Below are 22930 nucleotides of genomic sequence, written 5' to 3'. Positions count from 1 at the left end.
CACATGTGACAAATACAATTTTATTTATGATTCTTAACTTTATTAATTAAGTTACATATGAAGGGTGTTTGAATGCTAAGATTGCTTTGTAAATAAATAAAAGAGAATGCAGTTCCATCCCACATTTTTATACGGACTACAATAAAGAGCCCTAAAATTGTCCGCTGTGATATAACGTCGTTGCTTGTTCTGCCCACTATACTTAATTTGCTCCCATTGGAAACGATGCCAAATGAGATATCTTGGGTTAGTTAACAGCATCTTCGCTAAAAATGTGCATTCTGCCACTAGTGTTGCCGACCAGATTTTCAGTGAGAATCAGTGGTGTATTTCGCCTAACAGTCTACCCACCTTTGAGGGAAAATACATTGAAAGAATATGAAGCGTTTTTTTCACCGCGACCGGCGATCAGAGTTTAGCGACCAATTGTTTTACCACTACATCACTGATGAGAATTGATATTGTCTTTTTGATTTGTCGGGATGATGTCACCGCACCAATGTTCCTTGCTGCGGCACAGCTACGGTTCCTGACAGCGTTTTCGTTCCCCTCTCCCGCCGCACAGCAGGTGTAGACCAGGGTTGGAAATGTTTCCACTTGCCTCTAAATAAATATTTATAATGTTCAAGCTCTCTTATTGGTTGGTTCAATTCCGATTACAATAAAGCGTGTTATTTGCCCCGCCTGCAGATAGGGGGAGATCGCGAACTCCCCAGTATGAAAATGTGATACAAGGGATTTTACCATCAACATCATTAAACCATGCACATCTAACGTGCTGTTTCCTATTTAATCACAGATAATAAATAACGCTCAACTTGTACCACTGGCTGGGGTGATTTCTTTGAACTAAACACAACAGGAAATGCTAACAAGCCCTTAACCCTTAACCAACAATGCAGTTTTAAGAAAAAAAGTGTTAAGAAAGTATTTACTACTTTCGTTTGCTGCAGAATTAAATGCTATACAAATCATAGATATAAACCCCATGTCAATACTCCCCAAAGGCAGGAAAAGGAGCTGAATTTGTTGCTAGACTCTTTAACCAATAAAAGTGTCTGGAGTATGTTGTTTTAACAGGTATAAAGCCGTGGTTGGCGATTTATTGCCACCTGCAGTTATGGAACGTTAGCTCCCTCCTGGTGACCTGGGGGTAACCCTATTGACTACTTCCAGAAATACTTATGCTACAAGTCATCAATGGCGCTGTTCATGCTAAAATAGGCTTTTGGGTACCAGAGTCCTCTATCTATCTCTATGATATGAACCCCGTGAGCTCTTGTTCCTTAGCAGTCTCATTAAAAAAAATGAGTTGTTCAATTAAAATTAAACGCCGGTGGACCGGTGTATGGGCCGTGACGTGACGGCAAAGCGGTGATGAGAGGAGTGATCTTCTCAAATCGAACCGTAATCTGCGCCTCTCGATAACGTTATCAACAAGGCAATATGGTGCATCGTTCAGAAACATACATATCTTTTCAGTACAATTATATGTTCGACTTTTCAAATTCGTTTTCAGTGGAAAGGCAGGTAAAGTAATTGTATCAAAAGCAATCACTTTTGCATTTGAAAACACTGAATCGTACTCATTACTCCATGTGCTTAAAGTACGTCACTTTTGGTTTGAGACGATTTCGCCGTCGGCCAGAGTGGGGCACCTGGTTTACGCCTGGGAGGCAGCCCAGTGTTCCAAAACAAATTCAATAATTTTCACCCGAAAAAAACTCCTACCATCGGGGCAACCCGGGACAGTTAATCGAATCTTCAAACATTAAAAATAAGATTTGTTCAAGAGGACGTTTGCGTCACTTCCTCTTGCACGAAGATTTTCAGCCAATCACAGCACGCTGCAGAGCTGAGGGCGGGCGATCACGCGTGAGGTTTAAACAGTCTGGTTTCGGTTCAGAGGAGTAAAGTTGTCTGGTTACTTATTTTCTATTGATTTCTAACACGGATTTTTAGGTTTCCTATTTCAGCAAATACCCGGGCAGATGTCACACGAAGGGTATGTTTTAAAATTCACAACCATTTTTAGATTTTTAAGCTATTGATTGCATGGTGTGGGTGGAAGCGTTCTAAAATGCAGTGCGGATGGTTCCAGCTTGAATTTACCCAACATATTATTACTAGTCATATTCGGTCGATTCGTCGTGCTATGCAAGCCTCAAATTAAAATGGTAATTTGATTTTTAATTACGATGATGAGAACACAAGTACTGTTCGAGCAAATAATACCACAAATGCATTGGCAGACAGAGCAATCGAAACCGCGCGCGCCCAACACAAGGAGGTGGCTAGCACGTCAGCATTCGATCATTTATACAGAAAACACTTTTTATTGCTAGGTAGTAGGAACGCCAGCTAATGTATTATTTGTATTGCATCCATACCTATCTATTTAAACGCTTCTTTGTTGGTGTGATATGGCGCGATCTTTTTGGAGATTACTAAAATGGAACGCCTGCAAACATTATGGCGGGCCATCCATTGTAACTAGCTAACGTTACCTAATTTGGCTTGCTAATTCTTACTTCATGTAAGGATGGGAATTAAAATAGTTTTTTTAAAAACTACATCAGTCGTTACATCCCAGGTAATACAACATGCGTACACACACACAACGATTGTCCCCCTTTTTTGTACTAGGCCCCTACAGGAGTTGCCCTGCCTGAATGAGTATTTGGAGGGATCAATGCTGTCCATATCCCAGAAGAGCAAACGGAAAAAAAGAGAACGCATCGGAGACGGTCTGGACACAGAGAACACCCCTCACGAGCTCATTCACCAGTGGTCACCACCTCACAAGCAGCGGGTTGTCTGCAAGGGCAAAGAGAATGAGGAGAACCAGTTTGTGCTTGCCAGGCGACCAAGGAAAAGGAGGGAGTTCTCAGGTGTGTATAGATATACATGTTGGAAGGAATCCAATAAGCTCAGAAGGACACTTGCTTACTACTTGTAGAAATATATCTGGAATTATGTTTCAGAGAAGTCACACTTTTTTTGAGTTATTGATTATGTTTTTATGATAGGCTTGTCCTGGGACACACTACCAGATGAGTTACTGTTGGGAATCCTTTCCTGCCTTCCCCTGCAGGACCTCCTCCGGATGTCCCGGGTCTGCAAGCGTTGGCATCGCTTGGCGTAAGTCTGCGACAATTTAATCATGCTCATAAAGTACTTTGTCCCGTGGGGCTCAGTTGGTAGAACATGGTGCTTGCAATGCCAGGGTTGTGGGTTCGATTCCTATGGTGGACCAGTATGAAAAAGTATAAAATATGTATGCACTCACTACTGTAAGTTGCTCTGGATAAGAGCATCTGCTAAATGACTCAAATGTATTACTACATTGCAGTATTTCTGCATATTAGATATCGCACTCAGATATCTCCTAACACATTCAAATGGGTCAACAAAACCTGTCATTAAGTCAATGCATGCCTTTGTGCCTGTCAGGTTTGATGAGTCTCTGTGGCATAGTGTGGATCTTGTAGGGAACCCCCAGCTGGATCAAGCTCTTGGGCAGGTGCTTATGGCTGGAGTACTGGGACTGCGCTGCCCCTGTACCTGCATTGGAGAACCACATTTCACCCACACACAGTGAGTCCTCATACATACATGCCTATTATGGGGATACAGAGCTTTCTTTTCCAACTGTTGAAGGTGAACCCAGACAACTTAGGTTGTGGTGCTGTATGTCCCTTTTTTTTCAGACACCTGCGTGTCCAGCACATGGATCTCTCCAGCTGCACGGTCTCAACCCCGTTTCTAGATGACATCATCTCCCGCTGCAGGCGACTAGAGAATCTAAGCCTGGAGGGACTGGAGCTTTCTGACTGGGTCATTCAGTGAGTAAAGAAGACATTCTCTGTTGCAATGATCTGTCAAGTGATGTAGTGTAAATGTTACAAGCCATTTTAGACAACATTCGGCACGATTCTTAACATTGTTACTCTACAGGTCCCTATCCCAGAATACTGAGCTGGTACGGCTCAACCTGTGTGGCTGCTCTGGCTTCTCACCCGACTCGCTTGGTGAGATGCTCAAATCCTGCTCACGGTAAGCTTGGGGTCTGTCAAATTGTATTTCTGTTTTGTTCGACTGTTTTGAAGTCTTATGTCTATTTCTGAATGACAGCATAATCATTGTATTTAACTCGCTGTTTAAACCATCTGTGCATTGGTAAACTAATGCAGAAATGTCCCTTTTCCATTCCTACACCAAGGCTTGAAGAGCTGAACTTGTCATGGTGTGACTTCAGTACTGATCATGTGAAGGCTGTTGTCAGTAACATCCCCTCCAATATCACTCAGCTCAACCTTAGTGGCTACAGACAGAACCTTACTATGGGAGGTGAGGAAGCCTGAGGCTTTGAACATTTCCCTCTGCCCATATTTGTATTGAATGTTTACATATATCTATTGATGTTAAACTTACCAATGGCCTCTTTTCAGATCTGAAAGACTTGGTGGAGAGATGTCCTCACCTTGTAAATCTGGATTTAAGGTGAAGAATTCCTAATGCAGGTCATGACCTGGGCTGAACTGTGGATCCAGATGATTGCTTTGACTGATGTGATTTGACATGGATACTGTGCAACTACTGTGTTCTATCCCATAATCTCATTATGATAACTGACTGTGTTTGTGTTACAGTGACAGTGTTCTGATGACTACCTCAAGTTTCCCCATCCTGCAACAGCTGCAGTCTCTTAGACACTTAGCGTTGAGCCGTTGCTACCAGATCCACCCTGCTGCCTTAGCGTAAATCACACTTATTTTTTTAATGTGATAACAGGAATGCTGCAAATGTTAGCTGCATTTGTGCAGTACTAACTAAACCTGTTTATTTCAGTGACTTTGAGAAGTTTCCAGAGCTGCAGACGTTAGAGGTGTACGGGCTGGTCCAGGACACTTACCTGCCAATCCTGAGTAAAAGTTTGCCCCGTCTCCAAATCAACACCCGGCCATTCTCTGGCGTGGCCCGTCCCACCGAGGCCACCCGGCGGGACCGTGCCATGTGGGGTATGACCTGTCGACTGGTGTTCAGGTCCTAGTCACAACGCCTTCCTAACGCTGTCACTAACCTGTCATAACTTATTTCTGTCTGATGCGGTCATTCTATACAGGGAATGTAAGCTATTTTTTTGTGTCTGCCATTGTGTGTATGCACATTAATTTGAGCCGTACACAATTTGTGGTACACTGACACCAATTGTTTTCACTGCTGATGAAGAATTCTGTTTTGTTGTGTTTTTGGCAACACTTTGTTTTTATAATGGTGGGCATTGGTTCAAAGTTACTCTAAGGTCAGTAATAGGACATGGCCTTCATATGCACAGTAGTGGGAATTCTAAATGTTGGTAGATTGCATTTCTCCACAGTAATCTTACTTGAATAACATGCAACTGAATTTTAAAGATTTTAAAGGGGTACCTGTTTTAGACAATTTAACCCTGATAATGTTGAAGACTGAGCGTGTAGTCGTAAGGGAAATGCCTTTTATTTTTTACTTGCTATAATAATACATTCTGATTTATAGGATACGTTATCAGGGTCCTATGATCTGTCCAATATCTTGACTTTCGAACATTCCAAAGACAGATCTGTTGGAAAAAATGTCTGTAGTAAAGCTAGCCAAACAAAAAAAATCTTGATAATGTTGGTTCGTTCTGTAACGTTTCATTAGCTGGATATAGTAAAGTTAATTTCAGTTCAGGTCTATCAACTGTAAGGCGGGTTTGCCAGAAAGACGAGCTAGGAACATTGGTCTGTTAGACTAATGCATAGGTGCTCTGCCACTAGCAGTTGACATCTTTCCCTCCATGATGCAGTGTTTTATAAAATACAAATTCAAATGAACAATTATGTCATTTACTTGATATATTTTGTTTTGTATTTTTTAAGTTGGAGACAATAAGAAATCAATGAAGCCACGCTGTTCGTATTATACTTTAAATCCAGCTCTACGTCCGTTTTGACTGAATGAAAGCTGAGGCGGCTCTAACATAAAATAGAGTCGTTGGCATGGAAATTAACATTTTAATCTTGTCCCTAAATTAGGTACGATATGAGAATGTGCACTACACCTATGTAGTAAATGGTAGCATTCGCCACAAGGGGGCAGTAGCTATGTATCGGTGCCATGTTTGGTATGTTTCCTGTTCGTGCTCACATTTGTTTGAGAAACTTTTTTTTCTATTCATGCGTTTAAAAAATAAGATTTACTATGTTAAATACTAAAATGTGAAACTTGCCAATTTTATGTAAATAAATCTTTTATTTAAAGTTGTGATCATGAGTTGATTTGCCAACTTTGTTTTCACACCATTTAATAATCAGACATGCCTCCTGTGTCGTAGTTTCAGGACCTGGCACCATAAGGAGCATACACATCAGTTATGTCACTTCAGCTGTAGAAATATGGACTACTTTGTGGTTCCACATAGTAAACATGGAAGAATTCACAACACAATAGGGATTTAGTTACATTGCCCCCTTTGGCATATTCATCTTATTACACTGAATTATAAATAACCATTCCTGTTAACTCCAGGATGTTTACCAAAAGACCCCATGGTGAAGGCTGGAACAAACTATATTTAACTCTGTTTCCTAAAGTGTCAGATTGGTCCAGGCACATTCTGTTTTGATGAGGCCCTGGCCTTTTCGGTCCAATACAATGCCTTCAGTTTCATATTGTTCTCTAGTCTGGTTAAAGCCAAGCTGCTCAATAATGTTGTTGAAATCAGCAAAATTGAATGTACTGTAATTAGGTCGACTGATTATGATTTTAACACCGATACTGATTATTGGATCAAAAAAGCTGATACCAATTAATAGGCTGATTTATGTATTTGTAATGACAATTACAACAATACTGAACGAATGAACACTAATAAAATCTATTTAGTCTCCTAAATAATGAAACCTGCTCAATTTGGTTTAAATAATGCAAAAATAGTGTTGAAAGTGCAATATGTGCCATGTAAAAAAGCTAACGTTTAAGTTCCTTGCTCAGAACATGAAAGCTGGTGGTTCAATATTCCCAGGTAAGAAGTTTTAGGTTGTAGTTATTATAGGAATTATGACCGACTTTCTCTTCCATTTGTATTTCATATACCTTTGACTATTAGATGTTCTTATAGGCACTTTAGTATTACCAGCCTAATCTCGGGAGTTGATAGGCTTGAAGTCAAACAGCGCTGTGCTTCAAGCAATGCTAAGAGCTGATGGCAAAACACAGTAAAGTGCTGTTTGAATAAATGCTTACGAGCGTGCTGTTGCCCACCATCGCTCAGTCAGGATTATCTATCAAATCAGACTTAATTATAATAAAAACATATGAGCCTTGGGTCATTAATATGGTCAAATCTGGAAACTATTTTGAAAACAAAACGTTCATTCTTTCAGTGAAACACGGAACCGTTCCGTATTTTAACGAAAGGGTGGCAACCCTAAGTCTAAATATTGCTGTTACATTGCACAACATTCAATATTATGTCATAATTCTGGCAAATTAGTTTGCAACGAGCCAGGCGGCCCAAATTGATGCATTTTCCCCGACTCTGCACTGAACGCAAGAGAAGTGACACAATTTCCCTAGTTAATATTGCCTGCTAGCATGAATTTTAACTAAATATGCAGGTTTCAAAAATATATACTTCTGTGTATTGATTTTAAGAAAGCCATTGATGTTTATGGTTAGATAACGTAAACTCATACATCGCCTTGGTCCGTACAACTTCCCTTATTTTAGCGCCCCAAAAACGTAATACTTCCAGATAAACTGTAATGTCAATACCATTGTAAAGCACAATTTCTCCCCTTTCTAAAATAATCAATTTCATGACCTAAACGCTGCCCTTTTCTGCATAATTCAAGCAGGCAATGAGCCCTGTCAGGTGTTTTTAAAAATGGGGGGGTGGGGAAGCGAAACTAATGCGTAATAGTGAGGACAGATGTGTGGGAAATTTGCTTTTTTTCACTCGATCTGTCCACCTTATCACCTCTAAAATGTAAATAAAACACTACAAAGAGTTTATATAATGTGTCATTACATACCTATTTGAAGGTTTGTATCGAATTTGAATCGGGTTTTTAGGGCGGTGCTAAAGTGATCTTAGAAGTAAACAGCGGCTTTGAAAATGATGATCGCATGCAATGATGACGCAAAAAAAATGACTAGGTATCCCCCTTACCCTCGTCACTGTCAATTTCTTGTTTTTAAAGGATGATAGAAGTGCTACACCTGGTGGAGTGAGATTGTAAGACAGAAATAGTTGCTTTATGCGTGCTGTACGTTACGACATGACACGTCACGATGTAAAGGAGGGTCCGTTTTTTTCAACTTTTCTCCAATACCATAGAGCCATTACCATGTCGATCAACGCTTGAATAGAAACCATGTTCACACACCCAATTTTGACCTCAACACAGTCCCATTAGTTTTCTTTGTAGCCTCGTTTGAATGTTGCGGTTGCGCACATTTGTACGGAATTGGGTGAGTTTACGTTACGTGTGCAGTTTTTTCCCGGCAATGCGCTTTTGTTAATTGACCCGTTTGACGAGGTTGAAGTAGGATGTGATTCGATAAATTAACAGCCACCGCATTGATTATATGCAACGCAGGACAAGCTAGTTAAACTAGTAATATCATCAACCATGTGTAGTTAACTAGTGATTGTGTTAAGATTGTTTAATGTAAGTTTAATGCTAGCTAGAAACTTACCTTTACTCCTTGCTGCACTCGTGTAACAGGTGGTCAGCCTGCCACGCAGTTTCCACGTGAATTGCAATGTAATCAGCATCCAGAAATGCCGACCTCTAATTGCAATTATTCCACCAATACCAACTATAAGCTTTTGTGCAGTCAACTCACTATCAACATTCTTTCTAATAGGAATTGGTACTTAACCGACTAATATAATTGCAAACTATGCTTAAAATCCTCTTCAGTCAGGTAATGTCATGTGTTTCAGAAACTATGAAATGTACCTCATCCTCGGTTGTAAAAGTAAGTATTTAACATGGCAATCTCTGGGCAGTAAACGCACTACTTTTCCAGGGGGAAAAAGCCCTGTAAGTCAACCATCGTTGTGGGTTCCGCTCTGTCCTTCAGTTTGGCCTAATATTCCAATGAGTGGAGAGGATTGATGGGGTAGCGTTTAGCAACGGTAAATGTCCGAGGTAAGGTCAAACGACTCACAGAATGTCTCATGTAAACCAATTAAATCATGCTTAAGTAAACTCAATGGTAGAACATGGCAGATGTGACAAGTTTATTTTGAAGGTCACAGGTCCTAATAAGAGACTAGTTCCAACTCCCTTTATAGATCACTGCTGCTGAGGGTCTTGTGTGAACTCTAAGGATGGTTGGCCGGTCAGTCCGTTTTCAAGGAGCACAGTCAGGAGCTGGTCCTCCTCGTTAATGGTGATTGTTGCTATGGCACCATCGTTGAACTCAAAATAAGTCCCGCCATCCACCACCATGCACGAGTCCAAGCACCTTGAGCGTACACACACCCTGAAGAGCAAAAGCAAAAATACTTTAAAGTGTGATCTTGTACATCAAACCCCACTGCAAGACAAAAATGAATGGGTACTGTAGATAAACTGACCTGTTGGCAAAACCTCTTTGGCGACTGCTGGAGAATACTCTGTTGACAATGGGCTCTCTGATGCTGAAGAACATTTAGCCTTCCTCTGGACCAAACACCAGAGACGCGTTGTATTCATCAGTCCCTGACAAAAGACAATGAGATTCATGTATACAAATTTTCCTTAAGCATCTATCCATTCATACAACACATTCAGCTGTACATATTTTGGAACTCACCTTTCTCAGTTGAATATCAAGACCCATTTGTGCCTTTCCTGGGGAGAAAAAGATAAGGGCAGGACAGTGATTGAATTATCAGTGTACTATACAGGTTCTCCAAAATCATTGATTGGAATTACAGCTGGAAATTGAGACATTTGACAGATTTAACAACAAAATAAATCCACATGATCATTGCTGTTCATGAGGAAAGGTTGGAGTCCACATACCTATCCTTAGGACATCGTCCACAGCCTGTTCAACCAGTTTGTTAATATTCTATGACCTGTAGATGAGGACACAAACAAGAATGATTCTCATTAAGCTCACATTCCATGAAGCTAACATTCAAGCCCTGGAGGACCACTAAAGGCTGTGCTGTCAATCACAGTTTTTATTGATAGAGATTTTAGAACATCCATGAATGAGACGCAGCATTGATAGGGCTCTTACAGTATCAGCAAAGAAATAGAGGTATGTGTTGGCGCTATGTATAAAAAGAGGGAACTAACACTTGCACTTGTCTTTAACTATATAATTGAGGGGGAAAAAGTACTTAGGATGACTGTGATGTGGTTGTGTCCCACACCTGTAGCTATCTTAAGATGAATGCACTAACTAAGTCGCTCTGGATAAGAGGGTCTACTAAATGACTAAAATGTACATGTAAAATGTCTACCAGGCTTTAGATCCGGTCCCTGTGCAGATGCTGAGGCCAGAGCTCTTTTGCTTCTCCCACGGTCCGTCGTCCAAAGAGATCTCATAGTAGGAAGCCCTTTTGAGCAAGAGGGTGAGATGGGGATTCAAGGATTTACACTTCACCCTTAAGAGTCACGGACAGAAATCCACCAATGAGTGCATAGCGAGATGGGTGGGTGTGATAGTAGTGCAGGGGTAGGGTTGATGAACAGAAAAACAGGCATTCATGTTTAGGGGGGGGGGGGTTATGATGCTATGGCTTGGTTGAACGACAAGGGTACCTTGAGGAGAGAGATTCCCCAATGAAGATCTCATTCAGTCCTGACAGGGAGTATGTAGGGCTTGGATAAGCGGTAAACCTCACCTGTATCAAAAGAAACAGATTAAGTGACAGAGAAGGGCTTTTTGACAAATTACATGAAAATAATTGTCAATGAATGACGACAGACTGAACACACACACACAGCTGTAAGTCAAGAAGACATGTTATTCATTCAATACAGTGCACCGTCCATTCAATAAGTGTTAGATTTGTCTCAAGGGCCCAGACAGAGACTGATACAGGTACATATAGGAGGCCGAGGGGCCGTACTGCGCTAGGCCTCCATGAGGGTGATGCGGTGTGCCTGGTTGTGTTGCTCTAGGCTGATTTACTACCTCTCTAGGCTGGTTTACTACCTTGTTCAGGGGCAGAATGACAGATTTTTACCCTGTCAGCTCGGGGATTCAATCTTGCAACCTTACAGTTAACTAGTCCAATGCTCTAACCACCTGCCTCTCATTGCACTCCACGAGGAGACTGCCTGTTACGTGAATGCAGTAGGAAGCCAAGGTAAGTTGCTAGCTAGCATTAAACTTACCTTATAGAAAACAATCAATCAATCAATCATAATCACTAGTTAACTACACATGGTTGATGATATTACTAGTTTATCTAGCGTGTCCTGCGTTGCATATAATCGATGCGGTGCGTATTCGCGAAAAAGGACAGTCTTGCTCCAATGTGTACCTGTTACAGGAATTAAATTCCTCTGTTTTTAATACCCAATTAAAATTAAACACTCTGTCAATTCATAAGAATTGTATTTGTATAAAATGGACAGAGTCCAGTCTTTGAAATCAACCAGCTGCGTTTATTCTCGTGAGTACTGCCCATGATACATTTTATCACAGGTTATAAACTGAAAATGACGTCAGCGTTTTCTAAACTGTTCCGTCTCTTCTTGACACTGGTACAAAGGCTGTATAGTTCTCAAGCCTTCCCACATCATCTAGAGCCAAGGTCAGCCTGTCTACACATAAGCATTCTAGCCAGTCTGGCGATATAGGCAATATTAACCAGGTGAAATTGTGTCACTTCTCTTGCGTTCATTGCACGCAGAGTCAGTGTATACGCAACAGTTTGGGCCGTCTAATTTGCCAGAATTTTACGTAATAATGACATAACATTGAAGGTTGTGCAATGTAACAGGAATATTTAGACTTATGGATGCCACCCGTTAGATAAAATACGTAACGGTTCCGTATTTCACTAAAAGAATAAACGTCTTGTTTTCGAGATGATAGTTTCCGGATTCGACCATATTAATGACCTAAGGCTCGCATTTCTGTGTGTTATTATGTTATAACTAAGTCTATGATTTGATAGAGCAGTCTGACTGAGCGATGGTAGGCACCAGCATGCTCGTAAGCATTCATTCAAACAGCACTTTCGTGAGTTTTGCCAGCAGCTCGTCACTGTGCATCAAGCATTGAGCTGTTTATGACTTCAAGCCCATCAACTCCCGAGATTAGGCTGGTGTAACTGATGTGAAATGGCTAGGTAGTTAGCGGGGTGCGGGCTAATAGCGTTTCAAACGTCACTCGCTCTGAGACCTTGAAGTAGTTGTTCCCCTTGCTCTGCAAGGGCCGCGGCTTTTGTGGAGCGATGGGTAACACTGCTTTGAGGGTGGCTGTTGTTGATGTGTTCCTGGTTCGAGCCCAGGTAGGGGCGAGGAGAGGGACGGAAGCTATACTGTTACACTGGCAATACTAAAGTGCCTATAAGAACATCCAATAGTTAAAAGGTATATGAAATACAAATCGTATAGAGAGAAATTGTCCTATAATTCCTATAACTACAACCTAAAACTTCTTACCTGGGAATATTGAAGACTCATGTTAAAAGGAACCACTAGCTTTCATATATTCTCATGTTCTGAGCAAGGAACTTAAACGTAAGCTTTCTTACATGGCACATATTGCACTTTTCCTTTCTTCTCCAACACTTTGTTTTTGCATTATTTAAACCAAATTGAACATGTTTCATTTTATTTGAGGCTAAATTGATTTTATTGATGTATTATGTTAAGTTAAAATAAGTGTTAATTCAGTATTGTTGTAATTGTCATTATTACAAATACATTTTATTATTATTATTTTTTAAATTATTATTATTATTATTTTTTTTTTTAAATCGGCCGATTAATCGATCAGCTTTTTTTGGTCCTCCAATAATCGGTATTGAAAAATCATATTCGGTCGACCTCTAACATAAACATAGCCTTCCTAACAGCAGAATTCTGGTCAGGGAAGTGAAAGGGAAAATCCCACCTGAACTGACCACGACGGAGTTTCTGTAGTGCCTTCATGCAACAAAAAAAAAAGAAGAAAAAAAGACACTTGTAATATGAGCACTTTTTTCATCAAACTAGATAGTTATTTATCTCCTCTCATTCTATAACAAAATGCTGAAATTCACAACAATGAATTCCCCAACCTGTCTCTTCTAAACTAGCTAAGAACCTTACCAGGCAAGTAAACTTACCACCTGCCCAAACCCATATCATTTTATTTTGTTGGGAGTTATTACCTTTCAGGGTCTGTGTTAACCCCAAGAACCGATAGGTCTTTATTGAAAACCTTACTGGCAACAAGTAGTAGTATGGTCCCATCCCCTAACACACATATGTCAGAGTCAAGGCCCGCGGGCCACATCCGGCCCGCAAGAAGGTTTTTTACGGCCCCTGGGATGATCTTGATTTATTATTAGAACCGGCCCGCAGCAAGCCGGCAGCCCGCAGATCTTTTACACGCACCAATACTACATTTCCCACAATGCAAAGGTGACGCACCGAGCAGTAGGCTGCTTCATTTCAATATTTATTGGCACAGCAGTCGTCAGCATCACAGTAAAATTAACTTTCAGATACCCATCAAAAATGGCAAAACGGAAGGTGGATACTGAGAACCGGGGGTTTCAAACAAGGTGGGAGTCGGAGTATATGTTCACGAAGGTAGCTGGAAAACCTGTGTGTCTTCTGTGTGGAGAAAGTGTGGCGGTACTGAAAGAGTATAATCTGAGACGACATTATGAAACGAAACACGCGGACAAAAACAAGAATATGGACATGGAACAAAGGCTACAAAAGGCAAAAAAAGGCCTCAAATCTCGACAGGCTCTGTTCAAAAAAGCCAAATCACAAGGCCAGGCTGCTGTCAAGGCCAGTTTTATTTTGGCAGAAGAGATCGCTAAATCAGCCCGGCCATTTACGGAGGGGATTTCATCAAAAACTGCATGATTAAAGTTTGTGACGAAGTTTGCCCAGAAAAAGGCAACTCTTTAAATGTGAGTCTGAGCAGAAACACCATTGCCGAGAGAGTAGACCAGTTGTCCATCAATCTAAAAGAGCAGCTTGTGAAAAAGGGAAAAGATTTTATTGCATATTCCTTGGCTGTGGATGAGAGCACCGACATTTCTGACATTGCCCAGTTGTCAATTTTCATCCGCGGAGTGGACTCCAACCTAAGCGTGACAGAGGAGTTTTTGGCTTTACGTCCTATGCATGGCACAACTACGGGGCATGATTTGTATGAAGAGGTGTCAAGATGTGTAAATGAGATGGAGCTGCCTTGGGAAAAACTCGTGGGTTTGACAACCGACGGAGCACCTGCGATGTGTGGACAGGTGAGCTGACAGCTTATCATTGTATCATACACCAGGAAGCGTTGTGCGGTAAAGCCTTGAAAATGGAGCATGTAATGAGCATCATCACCCAGTTCTTTATCAGAGCCAAAGGTTTGAATCACCGCCAGTTCAAGGCATTTCTGACGGAGTTAGAAACGGAGCATGGTGATTTGCCTTATCACACAGAGGTGCGATGGCTAAGCCAGGGAAAGGTGCTTCAAAGATGTTTGAGCTTCGTGAGGAGATTTGTCTGTTCTTGGACAGCAAAGGGAAAGACACAACACAACTCCGAGACGAAATGTTTCTGTGTGAAATGGCTTTTCTGTGTGACATTACGAGTCATCTGAATGCAATAAACTTGCAGCTGCAGGGTCGGGATCGTGTCATCTCTGATATGTACAGTACAGTGAAGGCATTTAAAACCAAACTGACTCTGTGGGAGACAGATGCGGAAAGAAAATTTGAGCCACTTTCCCAGCTGCCAGACCATGAAAGAGAAGCTCTCTACCAGTGCGTTCCCGAGCACACAGTTGGCTGATAAAATAGGTATGCTTGCCGCTGACTTTCGGACGCCGATTTGCTGACTTTGAAGCACAAAAAAGCAGGTTGGAACTGCTCGGTAACCCATTTGCTGTTGACGTGGAAAGCTCACCACCAAACCTCCAAATGGAGTTGATTGACCTCCAATGCAATGATGCACTGAGGGCAAAATATGCGGCAGTGGGTGCTGCGGAGTTCGCCCGTTCCTCCCCGGCACAATGCCCCAGCTGCGCATCCAGGCTGCTCAAACGTTGTCTATGTTTGGCAGCACATACCTGTGTGAACAACTGTTTTCTTTGATGAACCTGAACAAAACATCACACAGAAGTCGACTTACTGCTGAACACCTCCACTCAATTCTGAGGATTTCTTCAGCTCAGAGCCTTACCCCGAACATTGATGAACTTGTGGAAAAGATGGGACACCACCAAGTATCACCCTCAACCTCAAACAAGTGAACATTACTGTGCAATCACATATTTAGAGTTTTTACTCAGTTCAAGTTTAAAAGTTAAAATTTAATATTTGTTTTCACTGCATGTTACTTCTCCTTAAACAAAGTGTTGTTTTTGATTAATAGATTTTGCACTTTATTTTTTTGTATTTCAATCCAATTATATTTTTAAAATATTTCAGTTGAGTGGATGATAGAAAATTGCTATTATTGTTTTTCTTTGAAGTAAATTTAGCCCACTTTTGCTAAAATAGAAAATATAGTCTACTGATGGTGCCTTGAATACCGGTTTCTTTCATTTAATGTTCATGTTATGGGGATATTTATATAAAGGAAATTTGTCTTTTGTGTCTGTTGAAAATTAAAGATTACTGACAGAGCCATAAGAAAATATTGCTTTATTTATCTGATCATATTGTAATATATTTGTTAGGTTTTCAGTAGGTTCAATTAGGTTCACTAGACTATATGCGTCATTTAAAAAATTTTCAATGAACATTCGAACAGTCCGGCCCTCGTCTTGTAGCTGATTTTTTTATTTGGCCCTCCGTCCATTTGACTTTGACACCCCTGCCCTAACAGAAGGAACGGGAGGTCAACAAGGTCTCAGGGTGAAATTGGCCTATTCATGGATTGAGTTGACCCTTCTCTGAGCACTGTATGAACGCAATTTATTTTGAATTGTTTTTTTTACCCCTCAGCGGGAACGTGACCATGTAAATGTAACAGTATAGACTTTACGTCCGTCCCCTCGCCCTGGGCGCGAACCAGGGATGCTCTGCACACGTCAAAAGTCACCCTCGAAGCATCGTTACCCATCGCTCCACAATAGCCACGGCCCTTGCAGAGCAAGGGGAACAACTACTTCTAGGTCTCAGAGCGAGTGACGTCACCAACTGAAACACTATTAGCGTGCACCACCGCTAACTAGCTAGCCATTTCACATCGGCCACACTCACCCCCCTTTTGACCTGCTCCTTTTCCTCAGCAACCAGTGATCCGGGTCACGGCACCAATGTAACAGTATAGACTTTACGTCCGTCCCCTCGCCCCGACCTGGGTGCGAACCAGGGACGCTCTGCACACGTCAACAGTCACCCTCGAAGCATCGTTACCCATCGCTCCACAAAAGCCGCGGCCCTTGCAGAGCAAGGGGAACAACTACTTCTAGGTCTCAGAGCGAGTGACGTCACCAACTGAAACACTATTAGCGCGCACCACCGATAACTAGCTAGCCATTTCACATCGGCCACATAAAGGATCAGCTATTATTCTCAATCTCTTAAAACGGGAACACTTGCCCCCTGCCGAGATAATGGCGTCTGCTCATCGCACTGTTTCTTCATCATATTCCCCTCTCTTCTCCACACACACCTCAATCCCCTCTTTCCTAGAAGAAACACAGAGACACACAAAGGTCATGTGGCCACTTACACATCTTCATTACCTTTTGTAGACAGTACACCACAACAATATCATTGAATCCTTGTGGATTAGCATAAAAAACTCAACATTGAGAAAGGAATCTGACATCCTCAGTGAATATTTGTCTATGACCAGCATTTACCTATCGGATCACCTGGGTTTCCATGTCTAAACTGAAAGTGAAACTGGTGTGTGCTGATGACTTGTTATGGGGGTGTTTTACTGTCAATAACGAACACATGAGGGAGTTTGAGAGTAAGTACCACTTATATCACATCGTTTTCCATTCCCTTACCAGCTGTTTTAGGTCCTCTTCTGAGAGCTCTGAAAAGCGATATCTTTGCTGCTCGAATTCATGCCTTGTCATCTTTGTCACCACAGCAACTTTTGCGGGTTTAAAACCAATTTCAGCCTGTGATGCAATACTTTGCATCTCCATCTGGATGTGACGTGAGCTCCCATTTAAATTAGTGACAGCTCGATGCCAAGGCACACACAGTTTGTCAAGGAACGGGGAGTCATTCTTGTAAATTATTCGAAAAATTAAATAAATTAAACAAAAGTTATTCGTTGTTGGTCCCCATTAATGTAGTTGTTGGCCAATGTCGGTGTTAATCCAATCTGATGTCCTAGCTATTTGACCTAGGTCCCTCATGCACTACGATCGTCAAATCCAGATACGGCGACACCTACTCTCACCCAGCTAGTGGACTGCACCCAGCTGCAAGGACCTACAAGCTACAACACCATCTTTGAAGCACGCACGCTTGCGGAATGCGCACGCACGCTTATTTCATTACGTACAACAACGTGCTTTTTAGGGGTGGAGCCTGTCGTCACTAGTTACCACAGCCAATAAAAAAAGTCATAATTTTATTTTTTTATTTTACCTTGATTTATTTATTAATTATGACTACCGGTAAAACCCCACCAAATTCTACCATTTATCTTCCTAAAATATGAGTCAACATCAACCCTCACCTTAACTGCACTGCTAACCTTATGCCTAACGTTAAAAATTAAGACTAAAAAAACATTTGTTGTTGTTGCAATTATGACTTTGTGGCTGTGGGATCTGACTTTGTGTCTGTGTTGTTTAATGGAAACCGGTGGAGCCAGAGCATTGTTGTCTAAATAGCTTCCTTTCCTAGACTCCTTTCCCTTTGTCACCTGAAAACACTAGAAATATGAGACCAATATGAATGGAACCTTACCAGTCCTTCAGTGTTCATGAAGGAAAATCAGCAGCTATTCATTTGGCAAACATGGTCCAAAGTGGGATACCTTTGTCTTCTCTCCTTCACCTGCACTGATCTGAAAACACTGGATAGATGAAAGCAGGCCTACTAGACTAGAGGACAAGATACCTTTAACATCAGCTCAGCAACAACAACCATGAAAAATTATGATAAACTCAAAAGTTGTATCAGAAAATCAGTTTTATCAATCACGATGACATAACTGCTCACATAACATGGTGATATTACCAGAAGCAGATTAATATAATATATACATATCAGAATATGAACTAGATGCTAGTCATGTTTGCTTTTATGCAGGATTACCCTTTTAAGTTAATTGCTTTTGACAATACACTAGGTAATAGAACTTAAAATCCATTAAAAACATTTAATTGTTTTCTCACATTTGTAGCAATTACAGAGGTAGGCAGAGGCATGCATTTAGTACTGTGTAGAAAAGGTGAGTGTACCACAACCTTGAGATTGTTGTTTATGTCAGTAATGTACTGTATAAATGAAACAGCTAACAATAAAGCTATTTTGTTTGTTTCACAGTTGAAATAGATAGATACCTATTATATTCTGTTTGTAGTGAAAGACCTACAAAAATGGTTTCAAAATCATTACGTTGATCATAAGGTGTTTTTAAAACACTTACAACATATAAAACATAATGCTTATAAAAGAAATACAGAAGAACAAAACCTTTTGGGAATATTCTAAATATATTTAAAATAAGGTTAATGTGGGTGCTTCAGCCACAAATAGCACTTGCATGAACAGTTGGATTCATTATAAATGCATAATAAAATAACAAAAATAAATACAATTGTTTTTTATCAGTCATTGCCTCTAGATTCCCTCTGTCATAATCTGGCAGTTTACCCTCCCCTTGCACACTGCCACAATAACGTGAAGTACAAAAGTAAGTACGGCAATAGAATGATCATATATTTTTGTTGTTGTTAAAAGAAGGCAGTCATGGTAGCTCAATAGACAGTAAGTACTTGCAAGCTGTCTCTTGATGTTTTGTCCCGCTGTTCCATTACAGCCAAAGTTCTGTTCAGATGGTCCAGGTCACCAAGAATCCAAACTAGGTTTACTGTGTATCCAATCACAAACCACTGCAAAGGAGAAAGCCAGTCATGTTATGGAACGTGTGTAAGTGAAAATATTGTAATATTTATATACAATAGCTTTATGTTTTGCAGCACAGTGTTTTGTCTGGTAAATGCACAATGACAAAATGGCCATGTTAAGGGTTGTTCAGGATGAATTCTCATGTCATGTAGGTCTCCACTAAGTTTCTACAGGGACAACACATGTTTTGCTCCAGAGGAAATAAGTTGTCCTCACTGGAATGTGATTTATGCATGGTTAGCTGATATGGGGCTAATTTGAGCTTCTTTAGGTGTCTTGTTGACATACAAGTTCAAGGAGGCTGAAGGAGAGGTTGTTGCAAGGAATAACAAGTGGACAATTGTTTAGATAAACAGCAATACCTAGTTCTCATCTCTAGTGCAGTGGTTCCCAAACTTTTTTTTAAACTGTGCCACAACTTGATGGGATAAAATATCCTCCGGCACACCTAAAATTTCCATATCCATTTATTTAGTGGTAATGACCTCCATCTCATTTGATCCATACAGTAAATCATCTATTTCCTGTGACAATGTTTTTATATACAGTTGAAGTCGGAAGTTTACGTACACCTTAGCCAAATACATTTAAACTCAGTTTTTCACAATTCCTGACATTTAATCCTAGTAAAATATCCCTGTTTTATGTCAGGTAGAATCACCACTTTATTTTAAGAATGTGAAAGGTCAGAATAATAGTAAAATTATTTATTTCAGCTTTTATTTCTTTCCTCATATTTCTAGTGGGTCAGAAGTTTACATACACTCAATTAGTATTTGGTAGCATTGCCTTTAAATTGTTTAACTTGAGTCAAACGTTTCGGGTAGACAGTCCCTCCTGCAGCAAAGCACGCTCACAACATGATGCCACCACCCCCGTGCTTCACGGTTAGGATAGTGTTCTTTGGCTTGCAAGCCTCCCCCTTTTCCCTCCAAACATAACGATGGTCATTATGGCCAAACAGTTCTATTTTTGTTTCATCAGACCAGAGAACATTTCTCCAAAAAGTACAAACTTTGTCTCCATGTGCAGTTGCAAACCGTAGTCTGGCTTTGTTATGGCGGTTTTGGAGCAGTGGCTTCTTCCTTGCCGAGTGGCCTTTCAGGTTATGTCAATATAGGACTCGTTTTACTGTGGATATAGATACTTTTGTATCTGTTTCCTCCAGCATCTTCACAAGGTCCTTTGTTGTTGTTCTGGGATTGATTTTCACTTTTCGCACCAAAGTACGTTCATCACTAGGAGACAGAACGCGTCTCCTTCCTGAGCGGTATGATGGCTGCGTGGTCCCATGGTGTTTATACTTGTGTACTATTGTTTGTACAGATAAACATGGTACCTTCAGGCATTTGGAAATTGCTCCGAAGGATGAACCAGACTTGTGGAGGTCTAAAAAATAAAATCTGAGGTCTTGGCTGATTTCTTTTGATTTTCCCATGCTGTCAAGCAAAGAGGCACTGAGTTTGAAGGTAGGCCTTGAAATACATCCACAGGTACACCTCCAATTGACTCAAATGATGTCAATTAGCCTATCAGAAGCTTCTAAAGCCATGACATAATTTTCTGGAATTTTCCAAGCTGTTTAAAGGCACTGTCAACTTAGTGTATGTAAACATCTGACCCACTGGAATTGTGATACAGTGAATTATAAGTGAAATAATCTGTCTGTAAACAATCGTTGGAAAAACTATAGTTTTTCCAACAACATAATTTGCAAATAAATTAATTTAAAAATGTGATTTTCTGGATTTCTTTTTCTCATTTTGTCTGTCATAGTTGAAGTGTACTACCTATGATGAAAATTACAGGCCTCTCATCTTTTTAAGTGGGAGAACTTGCACAATTGGTGGCTGACTAAATACTTTTTTGCCCCATTGTATGGCTTTTTCTTTGCAACTCTGCCTAGAAGGCCAGCATCCCGGAGTCGCCTCTTCACTGTTGACGTTGAGACGGGTGTTTTGAGGATACTATTTAATGAAGCTGCCAGTTGAGGACTTGTGAGGTCTGTTTCTCAAACTAGACACTCTAATGTACTTGTTCTCTTGCTCAGTTGTGCACCGGGGCCTCCCACTCCTCTTTCTATTCTGGTTAGGGCTAGTTTGCGCTGTTCTGTGACTGGAGTAGTGGACAGCGTTGTACGAAATCTTCAATTTCTTGACAATTTCTCACATGGAATAGCCTTTATTTCTCAGAACAAGAATAGACTGACGTGTTTCAGATGAAAGGGCTTTGTTTCTGGACATTTTGAGCCTGTAATCGAACCCACAAATACTGATGCTCCAGATACGCAACTAGTCTAAAGAAGGCCCGTTTTATTGCTTCTTTAATCAGAACGACAGTTTTCAGCTGTGCTAACATAATTGCAAAAGGGTTTTCGAACGATCAATTAGCCTTTTAAAATGATAAACTTGGATTAGCTAACACAACGTGCCATTGGAACACAGGAGTGATAGTTTCTGATAATGGGCCTCTGTATGCCTGTGTAGATATTCCATAAAAAATCTGACGTTTCCAGCTAAAATAGTCATTTACAACATTAACAATGTCTACACTGTATTTCTAATCAATTTGATGTTATTTGAATGGACAAAAAAAAGAAAAATCTTTCAAAACAAGGACATTTCTAAGTAACCCCAAACTTTTGAACGGTAGTGTATGCATAGTCACTTTAAATGACCTCAAACCTGTACCCCCGCACACTGACTCGGTCCCGATACCCACTGTATATAGCCCTGTTATTGTGTTACTTTTTATTATTTTTTACTTTATTTGGTAAATATTTTATTAACCTTTCTGGCGCAGGCGTTCCGCTAGCAACCCACCTCGACAACATCCGGTGAAATTGCAGAGCGCCAAATTAAAAATACAGAAATAGTCATAATAAACCTTCATAAAAAATACAACTCTTATACATCGGTTTAAAGATTAACTTCTTGTTAATCCAGCCGCTTTGTCAGATTTCAAAAAGGCTTTACGGCGAAAGCACACCATGTGATTATCTGAGGACAGCGCCCCGCTTACAAAAGCATACAAACATTTTACAACCAAGTAAAGGAATTACAAAAGTCAGAAATAGCGATAAAATTGATCACTTACCTTTGAAGATCTTCATATGGTAGCAGTCACAAGTGTCCCAGCTACATAATGAATGTTTGTTTTGTTCGATAAAGTCCTTCTTTATATCCCAAAAACTCAGTTTTGTTGGTGTGTTATGTTCAGTAATCCACTGGCTCCAAGGCGGTCAAAACATGCAGACGAATACATCCTAATAGTACTGGTAAAGTTTGTCGAAACATGTCAAACGATGTTTATAATTAATCGATAATATTTCAACAGGACAATAGTGTATTCAATAGAAAGGAAAAACAACGAAGGGCGCGCAATCGGTCAAGAGCGCAAACCAGCTCTGCATTCTTCCTCAGTCCACTGACAAAAAGGATCTCATTCTTCTTCATTATTCAGAAAACAAGCCTGAAACAATGTCTAAAGACTGTTGACATCTAGTGGAAGCCATAGGAACTGCAATCTGGGTCCTAACCCTTTAGATACTCTATAGGCATTCAATTGAAAATACCCACATCAAAAAAGCCCACTTCCTGAATGGATTTTCCTCAGGTTTTTGCCTACCATATCATTTCTGTTATACTCACAGACATTATTTTAACAGTT

General features: G+C 40.5%; 2 protein-coding genes across 8 annotated transcripts in view; one reads left to right on the top strand and one right to left on the bottom strand.

The window, feature by feature from the left end:
* Nucleotides 1-1848: 1848 nt before the first annotated feature.
* skp2 (S-phase kinase-associated protein 2, E3 ubiquitin protein ligase) lies at nt 1849-5928 on the top strand. 3 transcript variants are annotated; one of them, XM_029628316.2, is made up of 10 exons: nt 1849-2005; nt 2647-2891; nt 3030-3141; nt 3454-3597; nt 3711-3845; nt 3958-4056; nt 4223-4350; nt 4452-4503; nt 4653-4760; nt 4852-5928. In XM_029628316.2, exons 1-10 carry the CDS (start codon nt 1992-1994, stop codon nt 5051-5053), a joined length of 1239 nt encoding a protein of 412 aa, XP_029484176.1. In that variant the 5' UTR covers nt 1849-1991; the 3' UTR covers nt 5054-5928. The 3 variants fall into 3 exon arrangements, with proteins under 3 accessions (XP_029484176.1, XP_064863556.1, XP_029484178.1); XM_065007484.1 differs by lacking the exon at nt 1849-2005 and having other exon boundaries at nt 2043-2891; XM_029628318.2 differs by lacking the exon at nt 1849-2005 and having other exon boundaries at nt 2809-2891; nt 3095-3141.
* A 3334-nt stretch (nt 5929-9262) lies between these two features.
* The window catches only part of LOC115105865 (ran-binding protein 3), a 32217-nt gene continuing 18549 nt past the window's right edge, over nt 9263-22930 (bottom strand). For 3 of the 5 annotated variants that reach the window (XM_029628312.2, XM_029628313.2, XM_029628314.2), the window contains 8 exons: nt 18095-19245; nt 16757-16845; nt 10797-10879; nt 10496-10591; nt 10047-10095; nt 9835-9872; nt 9617-9740; nt 9263-9522 (listed from right to left, as the gene is read on the bottom strand). In XM_029628312.2, coding sequence (XP_029484172.1) covers nt 19199-19245 — 47 coding nt within the window. In that variant the 3' untranslated portion in view covers nt 9263-9522; nt 9617-9740; nt 9835-9872; ... (3 more) ...; nt 16757-16845; nt 18095-19198. Of the gene's footprint in view, nt 9523-9616; nt 9741-9834; nt 9873-10046; nt 10103-10495; nt 10640-10796; nt 10880-16756; nt 16846-18094; nt 19246-22930 lie in introns of all 5 variants that reach the window. The other 2 variants (XM_065007483.1, XM_065007482.1) reach the window with 2 other exon arrangements.

This window comes from Oncorhynchus nerka, linkage group LG22, assembly GCF_034236695.1.
Source record: "Oncorhynchus nerka isolate Pitt River linkage group LG22, Oner_Uvic_2.0, whole genome shotgun sequence".
Classification (NCBI taxonomy): Eukaryota; Metazoa; Chordata; class Actinopteri; order Salmoniformes; family Salmonidae; genus Oncorhynchus; species Oncorhynchus nerka.
This window is presented reverse-complemented; position numbering and strand designations above follow the sequence as displayed.

Coding starts and splice junctions, on each gene's coding strand:
- skp2 (XM_065007484.1), top strand. CDS start 2,543: ATGGGAATTAAAATAGTTTTTTTAAAAACTACATCAGTCGTTACATCC. Junction 3,142..3,453: donor AAGCGTTGGCATCGCTTGGC/GTAAGTCTGCGA, acceptor TGTGCCTGTCAG/GTTTGATGAGTCTCTGTGGC. Junction 3,598..3,710: donor CCACATTTCACCCACACACA/GTGAGTCCTCAT, acceptor CTTTTTTTTCAG/ACACCTGCGTGTCCAGCACA.